This window comes from Plutella xylostella, chromosome 10, assembly GCF_932276165.1.
Source record: "Plutella xylostella chromosome 10, ilPluXylo3.1, whole genome shotgun sequence".
Classification (NCBI taxonomy): Eukaryota; Metazoa; Arthropoda; class Insecta; order Lepidoptera; family Plutellidae; genus Plutella; species Plutella xylostella.
This window is the reverse complement of record NC_063990.1, coordinates 4,613,662-4,638,068: the sequence shown is the minus strand read 5'-3', so window position 1 is coordinate 4,638,068 and position 24,407 is coordinate 4,613,662. Positions and strand designations below refer to the sequence as shown.

The following is a 24,407-nucleotide window of genomic DNA, read 5'->3' as shown; positions in this document are numbered from 1 at the left end:
AATGCTAATTGCAGCACCTTTCATCGTTGATTTTGATCTTGATATGAGCGAACATTGAAATAAAAGAATCTTCGAGCTAAAAAACGGTGTTCTCACGTACTGGAGTAATTAATTCGTAAGTACGGCAGATGCGTTTACCAATTGACTATTTGTTGGCGTATTTACTTGCGAGAAGCAATCTTGGTCGTCTGGTCGCCGGTCGGCGATGAGCTAATCCGGCGAGATAGAACAATGCGGCCGGCGCAGGACGCGTCCAGAAATTTACTGTCCATAATTACAGGGTAGGCCGAGTTAATTGCAGCCGGGCCACTCGTCCCGACATCGCTCGCCGCTTTTTTCGACTAAATAAAAATTGACTAATATTCATAATAAATAATGAATTCTCCTTTCTCAGAGCTCCGGAGGGATTATGTTTTAGATTCTCGGCCGATTAATGTTCGGGTTAATCGAGTCATCGCGACAGTTCATTTTTTGCCGTCGCCATCTTGATAATTTTCTATGATTAATTTACTCGTACATTGTAAGTAATGTACGAGTAATTCATCCATGGATGATAAAGGTAAGTAAATACAATTATATGTGTTGTGAATAGTTCTACAGTGTCGATGGCCATAGTAATGTTATGAACGATTATTTATACTTTATTATCAATTTATGACATAGATAGAAACTATACTACACTCTGTACTACTAACTAGGTGGAATCTCTAACATTTTCTTCAATTTATCTAAAATCCGTGTTGGTAATCGTTCCGTCATTAATTATAGCAACACAACGAGTAATTAAACTGTACCAAGTTAGAGAAAAGAAAGGAAACACACGAAGATTTATCCCGTAGCTCTCCACGTTTCCTTGAATATATCATCATTTTGGGAGCGCGGCAAAAACTCGGGCAGCGCGTTGCATGTGGCTCGCTCCGGGCTCTCCTTATAATTGCGGGGTTTCACACAAAACCCCTCAATTATAAAATAATAGCAGATGCGGATCGGGTTTATCATAGTAATAACAATTATTATCACGCTCGCCGCTATCATTACTGCTGAAATATGGGTGAAGCGGAGCACGCAGTATGCAAACCTCGCGGCCCGCAGTCTGCGCCGCAGATACCGGCACGGCTAGAGAGCCGCTTTCTTATGTTGCTAATCATTTCATTTTGCACTCAGGTTAATAGAGGAAACGGGATGTGAATGGTAGTTAGATTCAACATAAATAGCTGCTGAAATAGGTTTCGATATCGATTAATTCCTCTATATAGTCTCCTGCGGCGCAAATCATGTTTTTTATTCAATTGTGTAAGTAGGAATATGTAGAGAGTACAAAGTAATCGAAAAAATACTAATCGCGTGTAATCCAATCCCGCTTCAGCCAGCGCGTGATAGCAAAATAGCAGGCTTCAGGTGTCGACAGATAGCGTCTGGACGGACCTACGTAATGGATTAATATTGCTCTACAAAACCAAACGCTCCGTAATTATATGTTGAAACTCAGTTTCATTTGATCGCACGTAATAATGTTAACTTGTAATACGCTGATTATTCAAATTCCCATACAAGTGGCCGACCCGCCTCTTTCTCGTTGCAATCTTAATAAAGACTTCCTAGGCGCACTACAAATGTATTTATTTTTATGAAATATCATTTCACCGCTTGTAAACTAAATTAAAGATAGTTGTTAATTAAAGTGAACAGTTACAGCGAGTTGAGCACCGAGCGATAAAATGGCGACATTTCGATTTAACTTTCGATATTACGAGTGCGGCATCTACATAAACAGCTTGCGTTTTATTGTGCTGTAAAAGTAATGAACTTATTTTAAAATGACATAATATAATATGTGTTACTGGTGCGCTAGGTTACTGCCGCCGGTGCCCAGCGCTCGTCAGCGCTAAGCGCTCGCTGCCCGACTGCAGCGCTCGATTAATCATGGCTGCTCTACCGGATAATTCGGCGGTTGATTTACTGAAAAGCACCATGTTATTACGGGATAAATCTCTATCTAGAAAAGCTAAGAAGTCCTAAGCGCGCCTCTGATTTATGAAGCCGGCCCATCGCCGCCGTTGCGTTTGATTTGTGATACCTCCGACGATTTGTTGTTTTGATCTTCAGTTGCATCCGAATTAATGGCTTTAAAATTATACGGTTCAATGTGTAATTATAACGTGTATCATTGATTATTGCTCTTAGAGAAGTCTGTTTTAATTTATGCCTATGAATGTTTTTGAGGAATTCCTGAGTGTGCTCATTTTTCACTTTAAGCGGTTTTACTTGGGTGTTTTGTTGTGAAGGCGCGGGCCCCGTGTCTGGCGATGGCCGGCGACTTACCCTTTGGTATCGGCTTGCCGTAATGCCCGCCCGCAGATAGTATCTTGATTTATTGTGGCTATCAAGCAGGACCCCCCTCCCCGCGCCGCCCCCGCCCGCGCCCGCGTGTAACTACTCGCATGTCCACTTCACCGGGTTTCATTCGCGAGTGCCTTTAAACTCTTATCCCATATTTCCCTGTTCGTTTTTTGTTTTTTTCGCAATCTCGTAAGCATCCAAATACATCATACTTAACTGATGGATTTATTGGCATGTTTAAAAATACACGCGGTTTTTGATTTAACAGAGCATTTTCGAAGCGTTGCGATCAGTATCACGTTGAAACGTTAACGGCTGGTAGGTTCAGATATTCATTCTACGAGAATAAACTTTCAATTTCCCCGTAGATAGGAGCAGTGGAGGAGGTGAAACGTTTCATACAGTAATAATGAATAGTTGGTATCTGTGGGCCATCGCGGGCAGGGCGCGGGCCGGGCGCGGCGGGAAATTAATGAAGTCTTCCTCGCTGTGTTTCGCGCATTAATAGCCCGCCATTAATTTTATCTGAACAACGGAGAATCTCCGCGCTTTTCTAGACTTGGAAGTATTATAGTGAGATCTGATAGGTATACATATGATATATTTTAAATGGAGACTAGGAAATTAGATTCTATGCATCCATTCGAAATTGAGTCCAAATCAGTAAGTGCAATAATTGCAGTTCACTCATATATATATTTTTTTTAAACACGCTCTCTTGTATTATCTGGTATATATTGAAGTAAAAAACACATAGGTGTACCATAATAAAAAAACTTTATTTATCCAAAATTTACTTCTTTAATTACAAAGAGGAGAAACCATAACTCACGAGTATCTCTCTACATTTCAGTACTCTGCAGCCATTTCAGTGTCGACGCGACCTCTACTAACATCTTTTATAATGGAATGCGATGCGATGAAATAAAATTTTGATTATAAACGCGATGATTATCGTCAGTTATGCTTAGTTTTCAATTAATGTTCCGATGAGCACAACATGTAGATGCACCGCTGCGGGCCCTCGTGAGAAACCAACCTCGCCCGTTCCACCATTACGACTGTTTTACATTACATTATGTTACCGTTTACACATAAAACTGAACTTTATACTTTTTTCCATTAAGTTATTACATTCATATTCATTCATTCAATTCATAATATGCCACATACTGAATCTTAGCAACCTTTTTGGCGTAGGCTGTCAGGAGTATATTTTACGACACTACACGTCGACTGCGCAAACACCAAATCGAGGATGGCAGCACCTCAGAATTTAACATCAAAATAAGTATTCAATAAAATCTCGTCAGCCATAAAATGCGTAGTGCATCGCAAAAAAGCGGGCGAATGGAAGCTTCGACAAGCTCACAAAAGCTCGTAAAAGCTCTCGACTATTATGTAGTTATTGTTACAGGGTGGAAACACCATTATTACACGGGTCCGCTGGTTTATTTTGTTGTTCGGCGCTGCGGCGCGGCGGCCGCGAGGCTGGAGCTAGTCGCACTTACACTCTACAACCTCATTTCATTCACCACCCCATTACCGTTTAAGCTTTTAATAACATTATATTTTAGACATTTATCGTGAATATGCGAGTACAAAATCGCACTCAAAATTTCACTTCTGAGTGAGTAAAGAAAAAAATCTATGCGAAAGATAAAATTCAGGTGATGGTGATCATGTCACAATCGGAAGTACTAATAGATTTATATCAATAAAGTTTTGAGTGTAACTTGAAGTGCATACAATAAACATTTCAATATATCGGAACACAATTCACACTTCACTCGTAATCCTATTATGCGCGTAAACATTCAATATTTCTACGACATCTCAATATCCAAATGAACAACTGTAGATAAGTTCCATTGTACTCTGACACTTGCGCTCATTTCCCACAATATTCGTAGAGCGGAAATATGTCGTCCCTTTATTTGGGGATTACACGGGATTTTGCATAGGAAACGGTCGTCAAATGTCCTTTCATCGGCGCTATGAATGAGCATCAACTACTTGAATGGTGTTAATCGGGCTAAAGCCTTCGCACACTAAAATGAACAGAACAATCTTAGACTAGTTTGATATATTTTTTATCGTCGTGTCACTTTAAAAAACTTTACTTCTATTATATTTGCAAGTCACCCTAAATCCAAGAGAGTCTATTTAAATTATGTTCCTTATTACTTAGATACTATCTAACGAAAATCTATTTAGAATCTATGTACTATACTGTCCCATTCTTACACTATTGAAAGATCATTGGAAGCACACACGTGTAAAATGGAAGCCATATTTTGGGTACACAATTTGATTTAATTTAATTTTATTTTCTTTTAATTTTATTTATTTGGTACACAAAACAGAATAAAATCATTACAAATTAAGAATATAAGCATTGAAGAACATAGATCTAGATTTCATTCCAAAGCATGCATACACATAATCATATTAATATAAGGAACATGCTACATAATTAATTTATCATAATATCTATCAAGTGTTCATAATTTCATTCAATAGGTACAAACAATTTTACATAATAATTTACAAACATATTTCAATAATTATAACTTACGATACAATTAAAATTTAATTAAAAATTTTAATCGATATAAAATTTAAAAATGTAATAATACTGACAATATTCTATTCTATTCTATTAAATTAAAAGTAATTTTGAAAAATAAATAATCAAATTGACAAAATTAAATTTATAATGGCGTGCTATTTTGAAAGATTTTGGTTAAGCATCCTTTGAATTTATACCTACGGCAGTCAAAAATATCTATGTCTGGAAATGATTGTATGGTTTCATTATAAACTCTACACATTCTCACTATTGGATTGTAATAGGAAGTGTTGTTAATGTACACCCTCAGGGTAAAAGGTAGGTATTTGCGACATCTATTGCGGGTATTAAAATTGATTAGGGACAACAAGTCGGGACAGTCTATCATGTTGTGTATGATTTTGTATAAATGAATTAGGTCAGATTGTTTTCTGCGGACATCCAAACGCATAATGTTAAATTTATTTAACCTTTGGTCATAGTTAGATAGGGTGCGTCCAAGATTACACCTGTACGACAATATCCTGAGAAATCTCCTTTGTACTCTCTCTATGCTATCGCTATGAACAATGTAAAACGGAGACCATATGATACAACCGTATTCCAGAATACTGCGGACAAGGCTATAATAGACCGAACTATAAGGTTTTTTAAATTCCTTGGTAGACCTAAGCACGAACCCCAATATTCTGTTTGATTTGCTAACTATATTTTGATAATGGGGTTTAAATGAAAGTCGTTCATCGAAATAAACACCCAAATCCTTTATAGTGGTTTCACGACCTAGAGTTCGACCTGATAATCTGTAATCATAAAGGATTTTATGATGCTTATTCGTAAACGAGATCACTGAACATTTAGAAACATTGAGCTGCATCAAATTATTACTGCACCAATTCGCAATCAGATCAAGATCTTTTTGTAGCAAAATACAGTCACTTGCGTCTTGAATGACTTTGTAGACCTTCAGATCATCAGCATAGAGCAGGCATGGGTTAGATAAGGTTTCAGCAAGGTCATTTATAAAAAGAATAAAAAATAGAGGTCCCAAGTGTGATCCCTGGGGAATTCCAGAAGTGACCTCTATAGGAGAGGATGTGAAACCCCTAACTGCAACCAGCTGAGTTCTCAACTCAAGGTATGATTGCACCCAGCGGTATAAACTACCCTTTACCCCATGAGCTGCGATCTTTCTGCACAAGAGAGCATGGTTTACCTTATCAAAAGCCTTGCTGAAGTCGGTGTAGATGCTATCGACCTGGCCACCCGTCGCAAAAGCGTTGCAGAGAAAGTTCTTGTACACCAGCAAATTACTTATAGTTGAACGACCTTTGACAAAGCCATGTTGTTTATCTGATATGTAGGGCATTAATTGTGCATACAAAGAGCTATAGACTATTGATTCAAATAATTTTGCCAAACATGATAGTATGCTTATGGGTCTATAGTGATCACAGTTAGCCTTGCTACCAGATTTGTGTATTGGAATAATGTGAGCAGTTTTCCATAGCTTTGGGAATTGTCCGGATTTGAGAGACTTATTGAAGATTATTTGTAGTGGAGTACTTAGTTCATCAGCGCAATTCTTGACAAATACTGATTATTACTGCTTGCTCACTTGCACCTATTAACATGCATGCAATTTATTATAGGTATACCTACGGCCCCATTTTTTCAAACATTTAGTGTAAGATTTTAACAAAATATTACCGTTTGTAGTCGGTAATATCCTGATTCTCTGTTAAATGTATTTCAATGTTGCAGAAGGCGTCATTACTCTAGCTTTTTCCGTTTAAGAGTAATTTGAATCTTTTCTTAGTGGAACCTTTTCATTGCCCGTGAGTGTACATTTAGTACATAATTATTATGAATGAACCTAAATCATGTTCAGCAAAAGATCAGTTAAGCTCCACTTTTTGTATCAGAAGTAGGGTGAGGCGACTATTTATTACTTACAATATTGTTAATTTAATACAGCTAAGTGTCTAACCCCCGGTGTACTAAGCCGCGTGGTGTGTAGTAGTAAAGTACGGTGTGCAGCGGAAGTGAGTGTTGGATTGCAACTCTACCCCTTGCCCCTTGCCGTACTCCGCTGATAACAAACACACGCAACAAAGGATTTCGTACCAGTGTAACTGGATTTTTTAAACGTTGTGTACAGAATGGCATTTCGCTAACTGGATTTAGTTTCTTTATTGTAACTTTTTTTACGAATACATCTGAGGTGAGATTATTCAGACGTATTTATTATAATGTTAGTACCAGGTCTATATTATTAGTACATTCTAGGAATAATATATTCACATTAAATTCACGCAGGCAAGTCAAGTCACTTTTACAAGTATACATTAAAATCCTATAACACTATCTCTTCCATCACACCACCCAGCATGAAAATTAAAAAACACTCATAGCTAGAGAGAAAATAGAAAAAAAAACAATCAGAACATAAACTTCGTTCCTACTATTATTTAGTATGTAACAACTGGGCTAGACAAAAGGGCCATTAGTGTCAAAGTTTGAGATGTCACTATGGATAACAAACAGGCGCGCGCGCATATACAGGGTGTTGCAAAAGTTGTATACTAAGCCAAGGGAGGTTACTCAGTGGGCCAATATTAAACCACTTTTGTTCCAAAAGTTTTGAAAATTCGCAACAAAAAATTTGTAGAAATTATGATGGTCATGAGGCATTTTACTATAGAGATGAAAAAAAAACACGAATTTCCATAACTCCTAAAACAGAAGTTGTTAACAATGACACCCAGAGTCACCCCCTTTCGGCTTAGTATACTTTCGCAACACCCTGTAGAACGAGTGCGCAAATCACAGTGATTAGAGCGGCGGGGGCTGCGCGTGCGCACTAATAATTGTGATCAGCGCGGCGACTTTTCAGGGCGCACGCTGCTTTCTGTTGGGAGTGTCCGATTCGGTGTATTGTTGTTATACTTACATAATGTATATGTTTTATTATTATTCTACGTAACATATATCGGATTTATCAAAAGCCATATGTAAGAATATAAACAGAAATTAATCGGCAAGCGTGTTTGATTGTTTTCCCTTGTGATGCGTAAGTGACTGTAAGGAATAGTGGTCTGTGGATGCACTTTTGAGATCGGATGGTGACATAAATTTTAAGTAATATGTACCTATACATAATCCCTGAAATTTCTTGGTTTAATATTTAGCAAAGCGACGATGACGATTTCCATTTATAAGTAACCTATATCCTTTAACAAAAGCAACAGCAACAACTATGTATCCAACGACGCTTTTTAATAAAGGAAATAAAGTCAATATAGGTCACACAGTCCACAGTCACCAATCAAAGGCTGGCAACAGTGAACACAATGACACAGTAATTCATCTCACAGGCCGAGCCCACCGCCCAGCGCACTCGGCGCGGTAGGTGGCCTTACTGCTCGCTGTTTTACCTTTGTACCTTTGTTCACCAAATTATAGCATTGTAGCGGCACAAAAGACATAATAGAAAAGCTATATGGCATATGTGGTGGGGTGCAAAGGCCATTTTGCATGGGTCAAAGTTGAATACATTTTGGAATTAAATCTCTGAATCTAGCTAAAGAAACTGTAACAAGAATCAATAGCTACATCTGTTATAGTATCACGTGACGCAGTCTCACAAACCATCAATAGAGTAAAGGAAAGTATATCCTGTCATATGACCCGTATCCGCCCCCGCAAAGATTGGGGGTCGTAAAAAAGAACGATTTTTTTAGGTATGATTAGACCAGTTGTTCGGGTTCTTTATTATGAACCGGAAACATTTATTGCTATTGGATGTGAAAAAGTACACTTTAGATTTAATCACACGAAGGTAATGTTTTTTTTTGGTAAATTAATTAGTCGTAGCAGCTTACGGGCTACGAGGCTACGCCGTAGCACGTGCGTAGCGCTTTAATTACTAGTGCTTTTTTTGTTGTATTTAGGCGCTTGATAAATACTATTTTAACGTTATTTAATTTTAATTACATGGCATTTTATACATTATGACTTAAAAATATAGTTATTTACCCAAATTAAACTAAAAAATATTAGACGTAGTTTTTTTTACTACGAATCTTTTTTCCATACATTAGACATCTACGGGGTGCCGGAAAAGAAAGTTCTGAGGACCCATGCATCAAATTTGATTTTTATTTTATTTTTTCGACAGCAACTGCCATATGATCATGTAAATGCCAATCATAATAAAATTTCACACATATTTTAATACAAGTTTTGCGTGTGACTATGTGCGTCCCGCCCTCGCGGCCGCCCTGCTCGCGCCGCCCAGTGCGCGTAAACAAACAATCCTCCTCGAGCACGCGGCCAGAGCGAGACGGCGCGCCGCGCGAGCGAGACGCACCGCACACCTCGCCGGCAACCCTACAATTAGTCGGCGAGATTCGTTCGCCGCATCGATTCGTTGATAATTGTTGGAAAACATTCGATTTTCAAATTAGAATTTCGGGCGCGAGTGTCGTTTGTTTGTCGGTTGGATGTGAAGATGAACTGTGCGTACTACCAGCAGGGCGCGGGGCAACACCCCGCTCCCCATAATGCCAACAATTGCTATTTCAACGAGGTAATTGTGTGTGAAAGTTTCAGTGTGTGATGCTCTAAGCTAAGTGATATTTAGGATTGTTCATATTTTATGCAAGGATTAAAAATGTTATTACCTATATAAAAATAGGCAATCGCTTTACCCGTACCTAATTTTAAATAAAATATTTTAAACCCTGAAATTGCTACGAACATGTTAATCAATATTACTAAAATAACAACATTGTAAAATCATCAAAAGCCTTTTAAAAAGTTCACAATAAACATTTTCGCTAAAAATACTTACATATAAATATAAAATTTTATAAATACTTAAATAAAATAAATTTTTATTTAAAAAACAAACTGTTACGAATAGTAAAACCCGTGAAATCGTTAAACGTCTAAATACTCCAAAATTAAGGGTGTCATTAGTTCAACCAAAAAAAATGGGGCACGACATTTCTCTGCCCAAACAAAAGACGAACTCGAAAATGAGGTAACAATAGCCTCACAACAGCACACAACACCTCGGCTTTCGACAAAGGAATAAATGGGAAAAAATAAGTTATAATTGGTGTGATTATGTAATGCATAAGTACGCACAAACACTACCCGGGCCCAGCACAATGCGGCGGCGGCGTAGTTGTGCTTGCTTTGTTGTCAATTCTTACGGTTTCTGAGGAGAATGCTAGTTTGTAATTCGATAACTTATGCAGCTAATGCTTTATTGATAGAAATTACCCTCGCTAAAAAGATTTGATTAAAGACGAAGGTATATGTAATTTTAATAATCTAATATATATTTAAATACAAAAAACTACTGTTATAATACCTACTTATGCATTTTACAAATCGCGTAGAATAATTCCAATAAATAATACCTTTCTTTCTTTTTTAAACTTGTCACAATTACTATTTAAACGTGTCATGCATGATTATATTGTCCCTGGAATACTGTTACGGTTAGTTTACTACTTTAGTATGAAATACTTACATATCACTTTATCCTGTGCATTAATAACAATACTTTTGTTATACACGTGTTCTATAATTTCTAGATATTTAAACTAGCAAACGATCTAAACGTGTCTAAGTATTGTCAGTTTACATTATATTTTTCTATTTCAGTACCTCTATCGTAAATTTTAAAAAGAAACATAAAAAACCTATTTAATATGGATGAAAAGTGTATAAATTTAATATTTCAATCAATATTAGCTGAAAAGAGTAGTTCAAACCGCGATCGTTTAGGGAAAAGGAGTATTTTCAGTAACACACCTATCTTGATTTTTTCAGGTTCCAGCAACAATGGAATTTTAATTGATATAGCTGCTGATAGATAAAATATCCTATTGTGCAATATTTAAAGCTGTAATTTGCTTTATAGGATATTTTGTATATCTATAACTGACGTGACGTTACAACTTAATAATTTGATGAATACATTCACTTAAAAAGCTTTAAGTATTTGTTGGAACAAATAATACGACCGAATGGCGTAGTGGTTAGTGACCCTGACTACTGAGCCGATGGTCCCGGGTTCGATTCCCGGCTGGGGCAGATATTTGTTTAAACACAGATATTTGTTGGCAATAGGCCCGCCCCCTATTACATTGGGACTAACATAACACTCTGGCGAAAAGTGGGTGCAGCAATGCACCTCTGCCTACCCCGCAAGGGAGTACATTAGTAGGTACAAGGCGTGAGTGCGTGTTTTTTTTTGTTTTTTTGGAACAAAAATAACTTGGAATTGGAACAATATATTTTTATAGTTGAATTAAATATTAAATCAAAATTCAAAGCCATACATAAAACAAGAACAATTTTTTTTTGTACTGTTTCATTTATTAAAAAAATATTCAATTTGCGTCTACCAAGCGCCTGTAGCTGCACCATCTTTTGACATTTTAAATGACATCACAAATTAGCCGCATTATAATAATAAAAAAAACAATACATCTATATTATACAAATATGATCGATAATACAGTATAATGAGTTTAATAGCACATCTAATGTAGTAATTGCCCTTTAGCCTAATGCATTGAGTCGACGACTACTTTCTAACAACATCTTAAAAGGATTGCGTTTAATAACGATGACTGGCTCTCATAGGCAAAAAAGATCCATTTTATTATAATTATACGCTTCATCATCATCTGTATTTACTGCTTACTGTTTGACTAACCTTGAGATGTGCTTTGATTACTTACATAAAAGTTGCATGGCTTGGCTAGAAAATTCAGTATAAGTGAAACACAATAATGGTGGCCAATAATTACGTATTGTAATATATTGTATATAGTATACAGGAACGAGTAGTAAAACATAATTAGACATAGTTCAAGCATAAGTGTGCATTGTGCATGGCACTATCCTAACTAATCCTAACTATCCTAATATTATAAATGCGAAAGTAACTGTGTTTGTCTGTTACTCTTTCACGCCAAAACTACTGAACGGATGTGAATGAAATTTGGTATACATACGGTCTAGACCCTGGGAAAGAACATAGGCTACTTTTTATCCCGGAATACCCACGGGAAAACTCTTTGACGTGAAGCGCGCAAAGCGCGCGGGAACAGCTAGTTTTTAATAAATTTGCTTTAGTATTAAATCACTAAGTATTGTGTATAAGTGCTAGCTTTACACTTAAAGAATGCAAAACACGGGTTTTTTACACTGTTGCTGACACCCACAATAATAAACGTACAACCGACATATCATTACATCAGATGACAGTAAAGATACGGGAGCAACATGAACAGTGTCACGAATCGTGCCTTTTCTCGGAAATTATTATTTGTCTAACTACTTATAAAGCGAACCAAAAAACAATATACTGACTTGAATAAAAGAACATAAACTGAACATGCTGAAACGTAAATTTTCTATAATTTCATTTCTCAAAGGTTTGATTGATAGTGTATGGTCAGTGATCTAGGTTCTGTCTGATCGTAGGAAATTCATCGTAATCTCTTTGGCATCGTTGAGTCTCGTAATTTTTAATGACACAATATGAAAAACTCATGTTTTGACATTTACTTTCGTCAACGAGCCAACTATATTTTTAGATTCTCTGACATAGCAGATTTAACTATTTATTTATAGTTTTTTAGTTCAGTTCAATTAATTATTATCAAAAGTAGCAAAGCACTGTGTGAACTATTCGTCCATTTCATTATCCATAACGCTGCAGTTCTCTATCCGTGGCTATAAAGGGGGGTGCACACCGCGCTCTCGCCGGTCTTACAATTAGCCGGGCGGTAATTACAGGGCCGGGCGGCCGGCGCCGAATCCACTCCGACCCAAATCTCCTTTTATAATTAAAAATGCTCCAAATTAAATTCGCTCTGTGTGCACCGTGCCGTATTTCGGCTCCTATCAACTTTTTAGGACCTTTCTAATTAGTTTTTGTTTTGAAATAGGCGAAACAACGGTGCCGCTCATTAAGGTCATATGTTTAACTTAATTAATTTATGATTAATCCCCTTAAGTTTTGTTTATCTTTCTATCTATGCTATAAAGTAAGTTAATATTTTATTTACCTTTATTGAAATATATGTAATTTATGTTTCAGGTTAGTATCGACTCCGTGTCCACCGACCAGAAGGACATGAAGATATTAGTAAGTAGCAACTTTATTATGTATGTTTATCTATAAATACAGTGAAGGACTTTTCAAGTGTACTTAATTAAATCAACACTGAAACCATATTTTACCTACTCAATTTTTTAAAAATATTAAACTTGTGACGTCCGTCACAGTACATAATGTTACTAATTTTATTTATTATTACTATAAAATAACTTTACAGTTTAAGAAGCTTCGATTATTTTATTGTCATGGTCGTAAATTGCCATTTGCCTTTAAACCGTGTACAAATCTGAATTGATTCATTCATTTTATATTTCACCGCTGCAACCATCAACAATAAGCTGTAAAATTCTAAATTACCTACTTCTCTAGGTCGTAACTTGATATTATATTTGTAATGTAACAGTAAAATGGAAAATAAATCATAATGCTTACCTACTATAGAGCCTACTATTTCCCCGTATTGCAATTGCGTCACGCACCAATAGAATCACGAAATTGGCTGTAAAATTATAAAATGCCACGACATTATTATTAACTGTCAATAAAATAAGGTATTGTTTAGAGTTTTCCGGCACGGATTGAGGAAATTATACCGGAACAATCGGATCGGATGGTACAATCGAGAGGTATCGGTGAATCGGTAATTTATTTCGATTTGTCGTCTCGAGGGCGGGCGGCTGTGAAATCGGCATTGTTGCGGACGGCCGAGAGGCACGGGTAATGCATTTGATACGGATCACGTATAGCGGAGTTACAGTACTCATGCTTAATACACAATATTAGGGAATATGAAACATTCTGTAAAATACTTACGGTAAACTATAAAAGTATAGCTTTATGTCTTGAAGCGGATTAAATTTTCTAAGATCTTAAAATCTTCTTTGCTACGATTATGTTATCTTTAATCGTGTAGGTTATTGTACCTCCTGTATACAGGTTGTTGGATGCGCGTGCGCACATCTCGACGTGACGCCATTGTCCAGCCGCTACACAATGTGTCGTCCACATTCTTCCCTAATGCCGCCATTTGCATATAATACGACTAATCGGTTATGCGGCCGCGTGGTGACATTTAGTTTGAGAAGGTTGCTCTTGTATCGGTGGTATGCGTTCAGGGATAATAAAAAACTTCATAGGTACCTATATGTTTTCTGAAAAATATTATACTTAAAGTTTTTTAAAAGCTGAATCTGATAGAAAACACACTGTTGTAATTTTCAGAATTATACGAAGTCTTTCGCTATTATCTGTTTGTTTATTTTGTCAGAGCTTGTTCTGCATGGTTTGCAATGATTATCAAGATTATCAGTGTCTTGAGAGTTGAGCTCCCCTAAGGCGCAATGAAATATTTATATTCCCTCACAGAAATCGTTGTCACTGATGTTTTCTATAATTGCACTTCTTTTACCAAGAGCTAACGAGCGCCGGCTAATGTGACTTTTTTGACTCGAGGCCCTCGCCTGACAACTTGTCATTGAACTGGCCTGTCACATGCAAACTGCAGCTTAAAAATAAATATACCAACTGATAATTAAATAAAATATATCATCAACACTTTGAAGTGTTAAAGCTGTGGTATAATTATTGGCGAGTCAACATTAACCTTTACGTAGCGATGTGAGGTTCATAAATTTGCGGTTCGGAATTTATTTGCTTATGGTATTGTATAGACAATGTGCGATTGAATGTGGTATCTGGTGGTCGAGCACAATGTGCATTGATAGCGGAGCCGGCGCTGGCCCGCGGCGCCCTGTGTGTGGCCCTGTGTGTGTAGCATTGTACGTATAGTCTAATGTGAACACTGCGCCGTTTATTAATAGTATCAATAGTTACCTGTTGGTGCGTTTACGCGATAGAGTCATATTTGAATTTTAACGTTAATTACTTCGTAAGTAATTTATGATCAGATCGTATTTAGAACTGTAAAAATGATTTCTTGATATCATATTATTTTATTTGATATTTCTCAACCATAATTATTATATCTGTAAAAAAACCTGTTTAAGAATGAACCATTAAAAAGAATAAATCTAAGCCGTGTCCTGTAAGAACTGAAGAAAGACTCACCTATTTCCAGCTACAATTCGAACCACCACTCTGAATTACCTACGCTTACCTCCAGACATTGTATAACTGTATGCCTACAGGCATGAGTAGAACAGACAAGTGGTAGGGGAGGGCAAGGCGATGCTCGCGTCAAGTCGAGCGCGCTTCGATCGCCTGAGTATCCCGACGTTCAACATTCCCCCGTTTCCCCCTACAGACCACTTTTCCCAGTATTTCCTACCCTTACTCGACTTAATGGGCTTTTCTCTATTGGTACATAAGTTGATATAGGTTGCACTGTTGTTGAAAATCTAAAACGTCACCAACATTTAATGTTTGAAATAGATTTTGCAACTTCGTAGGTGTATCATTGTATTCTTCTGTGGCTATTACTTTGTAGAATACCTTTATTTTGAAGTTTGTCATCAATGGAAAACTTCTGCTATTAACTTTATTATGCTACATGCATATTATTATCATATAGGTAGGTACTGTGACTTTATTCTTACCCCTTCCAACTTTCGCTCTAACTAACTTTTTCCTTAAGTACTTTAAAGTTTTATGTAATTTGAATATATGTATTGAAAGAAAATATTGTTACTGTCCCGGGATCCCAAAATTTTATATTATTTATTATCTACTGAATTCCATATATAGTACATAAGAATTCGATAGGAAGGCCCTGCACCACTCAAAGAGAGATTTGGTCGTAGCACTTTGTATGTATGTGTCACGGTAACTTCAGGGGAAAATGGTTTTTCTCCACATTGTAGCAGCGGCGGCGCTCAGCTACTAAATTACCTACGGTTAGATACGTGGATGTTTTTAGTGAGGGAATTTTCAGAAGTGGAATCAGGAAAATCCCAGTAGGTATATCTTGTCTTTGGGTGATCCTAATTTACAGTATAGGAATTATGAAGGATGTTATATTTATCAACTACAATCAAAACATTCAGAGTGTATAATATCTTCTTAAGGATATCACTACTACTGGTAATAAAGCCTCATTTTCATTAGTATGTCTCACTATTCAGTTAATATTATATCTTAATTAACTTAACAAAACAAACGTTACTTGGTTTATGGAACATTTAGGCGTAGTTCTTTATTCATGTGTCGGTTTTTTAACCTATCCAGTTAAAATAGAGCAATTGACCAAACATCGCAAATATTACTAAACGGTTTAGTGAGCGAGTCAATCGCAGCTTGGAGGAGACTCGGGCACTTCCGGTAATTTCCGGTGAGATCCGGTCACTTCCGGTCTCGAATGTGTCTCGCCGCTGTCGCCGGTCCCCACTTCGGCACAAATGTTACGTGGATACACCCTGTATTTAACAGCAGTGCTTCACGTGCTGTGTGTATTGGTAGATGAAATCACGTCTTTCGGGCTCGTATTTTGGTCATTAACCGAATGCATAAAAATAATATCATCATCATCACAGTGTTTGTATTATTATTTATATAATTATGGGTATTATAGGATGGCCACAGTGTGGGATTTAGCCCGATAAGTCGAATAAGATCAGTCGTTAATTGCATATGACATCGAGATAGCGAGCAGCGCAGCCTATTTATGTCCTCCCGGAATACGGGCTCGTGAAATTTCCTCGTAATTTGATTTCTTTTGCACACGCCGCCCTCTCATGCTGTAATTTCACATCTCAGCGTGAGTTTCGTGTTCAAATTAAAATGTTTATTGCGTTAACCGGAGTTCGCACGGTCGCCCACGAGCGCTGGGCGGCGGCCCCGAGCATTCGAGCATTTTTATTTCGTTATCCCGACACGCCCCTTGCCCCCCCGCGCCCCGCACCGCGCACCCCCTCACCTTAACCGATTTTACTATTTTATGAACCCGATGGCACCCCTATCTAATGTCGCTATAATGCCGTGCGACTGTCATTTCCGCCCCGGTGGCTGCGCGGCTCTGCACCTTGACGCTCGGCAATAAAATGTAAATTTCTTAGATGCTGAAGCGCGCCTTTCACTCCTGTTATGCGTGTCATAAAACTATTAGACGCTTAAGCTATTTGTAAAGCGTCGTGGCGGCGAGTGTACCTACGGGCGCCGGGTGCGGAAGGGCGCATCATATTTTTTCACCCGAGGATTTTATTTAATACTTCGATGGTGTTTTTCTTTCGTAACTTTTTTCTGGTCTGATAAAGTTTTTTTGCTACCGACATTATGTTTTATTATGTTTTACACCTTGTTGGATGTTCCCGGCGCCATTACCCGCAATGGGATTTGGTGTCAGATGTTCGCATTACTGGCCGGGGCGGGGTTTCATTTCGTGAGCTCGAGTCCATTAGGCTTCATAATAATATTATTTTTTATTATATTACGTTTAGGAAATTTGAGTCACCCCTACAATAACTTTTTTCATTAGTGGGCATTTTCCGATGTTTTGGATAGTGTGTAAGGAAGTCTTATTTCAATGTTACACTTAAGGTAGAGAGTATTCATAAAATAACTTGTATTATATTACAATGACAAGAATGCTCATAGCTACGTAGGTACATGTAGTTAGAGGTAATATCCATATAAGTAGGTACCATATCTACAACACGTTGAATATAAAACTGTTTAGTTATGAAACTGTTACGGTTTGGGATCGCTTGATTTGGGCTGCACAGCACATTATATTATCCTCCTTGTAAAATCATTACAGAAAATTAAACTAACTACCTAATGCCATTTAAATAGTAGGCAGTCAACGGTCCTCAGTTCTTCTTTTAGATTCATACCACTGGTATAGCCAACAAAAGCTATAAGTATCCACCGATATTTATCGCTTAAATATTATACATTGTTTCTTTATTAGTACATTGTTATGTACAATATCGGCTTAAATTACTGCTTAATTGAAATATGTAATATCAAAGTATTTGCACTGAAAGTGGATATTTATCTCCTTTGTTAACTACATAATACTAAACAATGTACCCCACACTAGGTATGCCTGACATATCTAGCTCAGCTGTTAATACTTAATACTAATCTAAATTCAAATACGTAAGTGGGTAAGTAAAGCGCTGACTCAATCACACTTAGCGGGCTCTGAACCCGGGACCGGGATAATGGGCGTACCTGCGCCCGCGCACGACCTTGCGCCGACCGGCCGGGCTGGGGGTCACTCTATCACCGTGTTCAAACCAAACTGACTGTAACTGCCACTTTCAATATTCTATACATAATATATCGATAGCTAACAGTTACTATCATACGATTTTGACAAATAAAAAGAAGATTCTGTCAAAATCGTATGAAAGTAACTGTCAGCTATCGATAGCTAGAGTTATTGAAACTGGTAGTAAGACGAAATACTAAGTTTGGGAGCGCTGCTGCGAGAGCCACGACTCTATCTCGTTGTATTAAGCGTGCCGTTTGCACGACAGCTCTCGTTTATTAGTTTTTCGTCAATGTAGAGTAGCCCTCCAGCTCGCGCTCATAACTTCGTCATTCACATCATAACGTTTGTGAGTTATAAATAAATTGTGTAAAACTAGGGAAGTATGTCCACAATACAGTAGTATATTGATGCCTATAGCCACATACTTGTAGCACAAGGACATACAAGATAACTTAAATAAAATAAATAGGTAGATTTTTTTGAGCATACATAAAAATACCACCTTTTTTACTAGGAGTAAGATGACAAAAGACAAATTGAGACAGTATTCATTTGAGTAGCCAATTCAGTATCACAGTAAGTACTGCACGTTATAATGTAAATAAAATCAGGTGGACTTTATGCTAAAAGCATTTTCTGCCAGTTTGCTGTCCTATAATGTAAACTTCTAGGTAGGTCGGGCAGGAGTAAATCGGCGTGCCGACGGCGAATTCACTGACATGATGTCGATTCTGAAGGCACAAATTTTAATTTTATCAGTGACAAACTATAAATTTTGCTCATTGAGATTTACGGTATCTCTGATAGTCGAAAAAAAAATGTTACTTACCTAAGTTATGATTTTGAAAGCATTAAAATTAAAATTTACCTACCTTAGTACTTTTGTTTCGTGTATATTGTAATAAAATCATAAGTGCATCGGTAGATAGGTCGGTAGAGTTATAAAAAAAGGAATTGTTGTGACTGACTGTCCACTCTAGATATATACGAAATCTATCCAAAGTACTGAACGAACACATCGCAATTAGTTACCCTACTCCGACTTCAACTTCAGTGTGTAGGATAAGTTCTATCAAAGGAGAAAGAGAATGGCATCCTGAGGGGTTACCTACTGTAAAGTTTAATTTACTGGACTGCCATGAAAGGCCATGATGTGATGTGATGTGATGTTCTTTAAGTGCTTTTTAATAGAGGCTATACCTAGTTATGACTAAAACATAGATATATTTGAAAACTGAAAGCATCGTTTTACCAGAAATTCTATCAACTATGACCTACCTACTTACCTAGTCACGTCGAAACTCACATACATGTCATAGAAAACACTCATTGTGATGTAGAGCTGGCAATTTTCCAACAACATTTAGTTGGGACTAAACGCTCTACATTAAGCAAGAAAATTCTGTAAATAAAACATTTCATTCAGTTAGCAACGCAGGCCGAGCCCATTTACATAACTAAAGATAACAATCCGGAACCTTACCAGTAATAGCAGAAAAAGCGCCGAATAAGCGACAAAATTTGAAACAAAAAAGTTTATGCAAATCGAGCGGTCCGAAATAAAATGGAGTCGGTTTGAGGAGCGATCGATAGTCGCCGCCTCGCGACCTTGCGGGGGCGGCGGTGGGCGGGGCGGGGCGAGGCTGCGATTGGCCGGCCCCGCCCTCCCCCCCTGCCCCCACGCGCGCCCCAGCGCCGACGCTGCCTCACGTTCACACAGTTGGACGTCTCTGATAAAACAAAACGCTATGTGAACAGCTGAAACGGCCGCGCGAATTTGTAAAAGAAAATCGTGAAAAGTTTCGTCCGCGATGTGTGTGGACTAGTGTTGGGACTCAGTGCTTCATCATGATCACCGATATGTACGGGCCGCTACACGCGACTAATAAATCTATTGTAAGTTTTATTTGTTTTGTTTTTGTTTATTAGGTATGAAGGTGTAGATAGTGCCGTCAAATGAAATTTAATATTATTGTAGATAATACATGATAGTGAACTTATGGAAATATTCATATATTGTTATGGGTAGATTTATTTGAATTTATATTTTTAAATTTAATAAAAAAAGGGGACCGAGAGGATTTATGAGTAGGTACGGTAAAACATTGGCCTACGCTCGCGCTCTCGCTGTCATTGATCATAATCAAATATGTACTACTTACCTACTAAATAAACATCAGGTTGATACCTATACGTTGTACTAAACAAATATTAAAGTAACTATGGCCACTTAGTGAATTTAGAAGATTTAAGTTGACACCTACCTAAACATGTTTTTGTATTAACAGATTTAAAATCTATATTTACCCACTAACTTTTAGAAATAGTAATGAGAGTTCAATGTTCATTTGCACATTTTAATAATAATACTATAGGAAGTGTTATTTTTTTATTTTTTTGTAGGTGTTAATAAAGATAAAAAATTGCTCATTTTAAATTCTATTTTCTATCTTACACAGTTAAGCTTATGTTGCTTTCATTATTTTTAACCGTATGTTATTAAAAGAGCGGGGCCGTCTGTCACAGGTATTGTTTACTTACTAGGCGGTCCCAACCTTGTATGTAATCTAGGCTAAGCTTTAAACGAAATAAAAGTTATTTATTTATTATTTATTTATTTATTTTAGTAGATAGGTATGTAGGTAACTATTAGGTACACACAAAGATAATTATTTGTCATTGAAAAAAATATCTGAATTATACTTGTAATAAACTTTGTCATGTGCCTGCAATTGGGCCTACATACTTAGGTACTTATTACTTGGGACCTAAGTTCGTTCTAAAGCTGATCTCTTGGGAAATTGTGTATGATATTTTTGTAAATATTCTATTTTTAGTCGGTTAAAGGCCGACACTACCTGGGTCCCCTTCCCAGGTGTCTGTGTAGATTTTCCTCCAGGTGTGCAAAAAAAAAAAAAAATATTAATAATATATAGGTATATATATATAAAAGATAAAATATATATATTATAAGCTTCCACATTGAGTAGTGAGTAGTTAAAAGATGAAGACAAAAAACAACCAAACTCTCACAATATATTGATCTCTCAAAAAGGCACGGACATAAAGTCTGTGGAGTGATAATAAAATCTTTAAAAAAAAAAAAAAAATTCTATTTTTGGGGCATTTATGAATGGGATTTGAAAATGAGAAGGATTTTATACTTAATTTATATTGTTTTGTAGAATTTCATTAATAGGTTTAGTTAGAGATGTAACTAGATCCTTATAACATTTCTGAAGTGGTGCCATACCGTAACGTGGTGTGAGAGTTCCCTCCTACACTACACATTAGGTCCTAGGTATAGGTAGTAGGTAAAATAGGTATGCCAATACAATAAATCAAAAACATCAATCAATGTATCGTGAATATCATTTTAAAAATCGATCACTGAAAAACAGTCCTCATTTTGAACCGCAAATTCCATTGTTTACAATTGAAATCCATCTTCATCCCTAGACCCTCCACATTATTTGTCATCGAAGACAAATTCAGGAAACGGATAGCGCCAACAATTCAATCGAACGGAGTCGCTGCATCGCTCTCAACGGATATTTAATTTATGAACCGATGAAACACGGAACAATAGCCCCATTGTTCATTTAGACCTAATCCTAAACAAAACTCCCGTGACTGATCTATGAGACATAACGACCCTTATGGCCTATAGCTTAAAGATCGATGCCAAGCTTAGATAAGTTTGCATAGATCCTTTTTGTAACCATGAACAATTCTGTTACATCGATACAACCGATGACTTCAATGTTATTGATATTGATCTTTTATACCAGACATTAATAATTTGACTTTATAATGTCGGTGACTGGATACAACTAACTTATTGAATTTGTTATGTGTCCGGTATTGTTACTTGGATATCAAGGCAGATATGATACGTACTTATGACAGGTAACAGTGGTTGGAATTGATGGCGTATGAATGAATTGAATAATCTTCTATCTAAATATTTCTAATTCAATATTCCTTTTAAATGAATGAATTGAAGTTCAGTCTATGCATAGGCAGATCTATACTCAAATCAGCTTAGAAATGGGAAATATATAAAAAATTGTGAGATATACACATAACTTGCCTAAATATTTACTCAAGAATCTACTTCAACGGATTGAAGCTACAAATAAATATCATAAGCTAGATACATTTTGACGAGTAGAACGTAGAACCAATATGTCCCGTTCCAAACGTCGACCTTTTCAAGTGTGTCAATCAGAATCCCTTTCCTTTGATCCGACACAAATATCCTTCAATACTATTATGCGTGGCTAATAGGTTTTTTGCCGCGATCGGCCATTCATAGTCGCAGCGTGACGCCGCGTCAATGACCAGCCGAGCTCGGGGAGCCGCATTCAGACAAACTTTTATCCTCTTTTATGTTCACAAATGGCCCTAAATGGCTGTTGTGGGGATTAAGCAGTCTTTGTTGGTGAAATTTCTACGACAAATCCCGTATAGTTTGCTTTCGACCCGTTGTCGGTACAAAGAGCTCTTGAGATCTGACACCTTTTTTCGGGTTGGTTATGCTAGATTAGTGATTAGAGTGGTTTTGAGATGTTGCACTTAGGTGACATAAAGCTTGAAGCAATATTATTTATAAATTCTTAAACTTAAATACGTACTTAGATACAAAAGAAATACTCCTTCAGTGTTCATAAAACCATTGTTTATTCTCGTACTGTACACCAATTAACACGTATTTTAATCAACACAATAATAATGAATCTCCATCCATCGGCAGCCCCTGCCTAAACATGTCTAGTTAAAATATTTGTCACATGAACTAATTGGGAAAAAATAAAGCTTGCACCATATGTAGCATCCATATTTCTTTTTACCGTCACGTTAACCCGTTCATGGACAAAAGGTATTTAAATGAAGTTGTCAAGCGGTTATTTAGTGCGGCGGGATTCCGACGCACCATTACGCTCTCTTCAAGCGAATCGCCATGTTGAATTTGGAATACGGGTGCGATATGTCTGATGAGCATCGTATGATATAATACTATGTTATGACGGGTTAGCAGAAAGGCACTACGTTGCCGTTCAGTATATGGCAAAGGTCCTTACAGTGAGAACTAACCAAATCCAAGCAACACAATATTACTTTATTGAAAAACAAAAACACACAACATTTAAATTTATAATTTTCCATAGAAACTATGTTGGTCACGTGACTTTTTACTATGGAGAATGTCTCTTTTTTTTGGCGAATTTTTAAATTCTGATTTCAGTTTCGGGTTTAGATATATGTACCATGCTGCACATGTAGGTTTCGGCTTAGTATACCCTTTTTGCAACACCCTGTAGATCTTCTAATCGCTAATGTACTCTTTATCAGTTTTAAATTAAGAAAAAAACAATCAGTTGGGATTAAAAGTCCTCAACAAGTTAAACTTAGTCTTCCAGTACCCATCTAATTAATCCTCTTAGAAGTTATTCGTAATTAGAGGCGACGGTTATTTATACAGGCATCCGTCACCGCGCGCGGCTCGGTGGCGACAAATTCAACAATGCACGTCTTCACTACTCATTCTTGTTTCCCCTATCGTTTTGTTCTCTTTTCCTGCCAGCAATGTATAACGACGTGCGAATCTCTGGCTTTGTCGTCGCATGTCGACGGAACGATTTATTGTGTAGTTTGTCGTTTTGTTGCGACAATTTTGTGCCTTACTTCGCTTTCATGGATCGACTGTCTCGTAATTCACTTCCTTTTGTGTTTAGTTTAATTCTGCATACTTTTAAATAGGTAAAAACTGTCACTTACATAAAGTATACTGTCGATCAATCTAATAATAATACACAAATTATTAGGTTACATACTCAGATAGCAGCTACGACAACAGAGATCATAATCATTTACCTGAACCTTATCATAATTATAATGAAAACATACTTTATTTGGAAACAACTCTAGTACTAGTATACTTTGTAGAGGCAATTTAGCATTCTTTGTCACTTTGTCACGTCTTGCCCAACGCAGCTGACTCAACTGCTCAGTGGCTCAATTTCACAATTAACTTGATAGAAATTTTCCATTAAACGTCAACTTTTAGCTCTCCCGTCACGTCGTGATGTGGTAAGCTGTTTATAGATGGACATTATTTGCTTCAACCCACATGCGGTTTATTAAAAGCAGTTTAGCATTCGGCCCAA

The 24,407-nt window shown here is 37.0% G+C and overlaps 1 protein-coding gene across 5 annotated transcripts in view; it reads left to right on the top strand.

The window, feature by feature from the left end:
• The window catches only part of LOC119693674 (transcription factor Sp9), a 68,494-nt gene that overhangs the window by 28,711 nt on the left and 15,376 nt on the right, over positions 1-24,407 (top strand). The window contains exons 1-2 of one of the 5 annotated variants that reach the window (XM_038117743.2): positions 9,266-9,503; positions 13,044-13,091. The exons of 1 other annotated variant lie outside the window; for it this stretch is intronic. In XM_038117743.2, coding sequence (XP_037973671.1) covers positions 9,426-9,503; positions 13,044-13,091 — 126 coding nt within the window. In that variant the 5' untranslated portion in view covers positions 9,266-9,425. Of the gene's footprint in view, positions 1-9,265; positions 9,504-13,043; positions 13,092-19,954; positions 20,134-24,407 lie in introns of those variants that run through there. 3 more of the 5 variants (XM_038117744.2, XM_038117745.2, XM_038117746.2) reach the window with 3 other exon arrangements.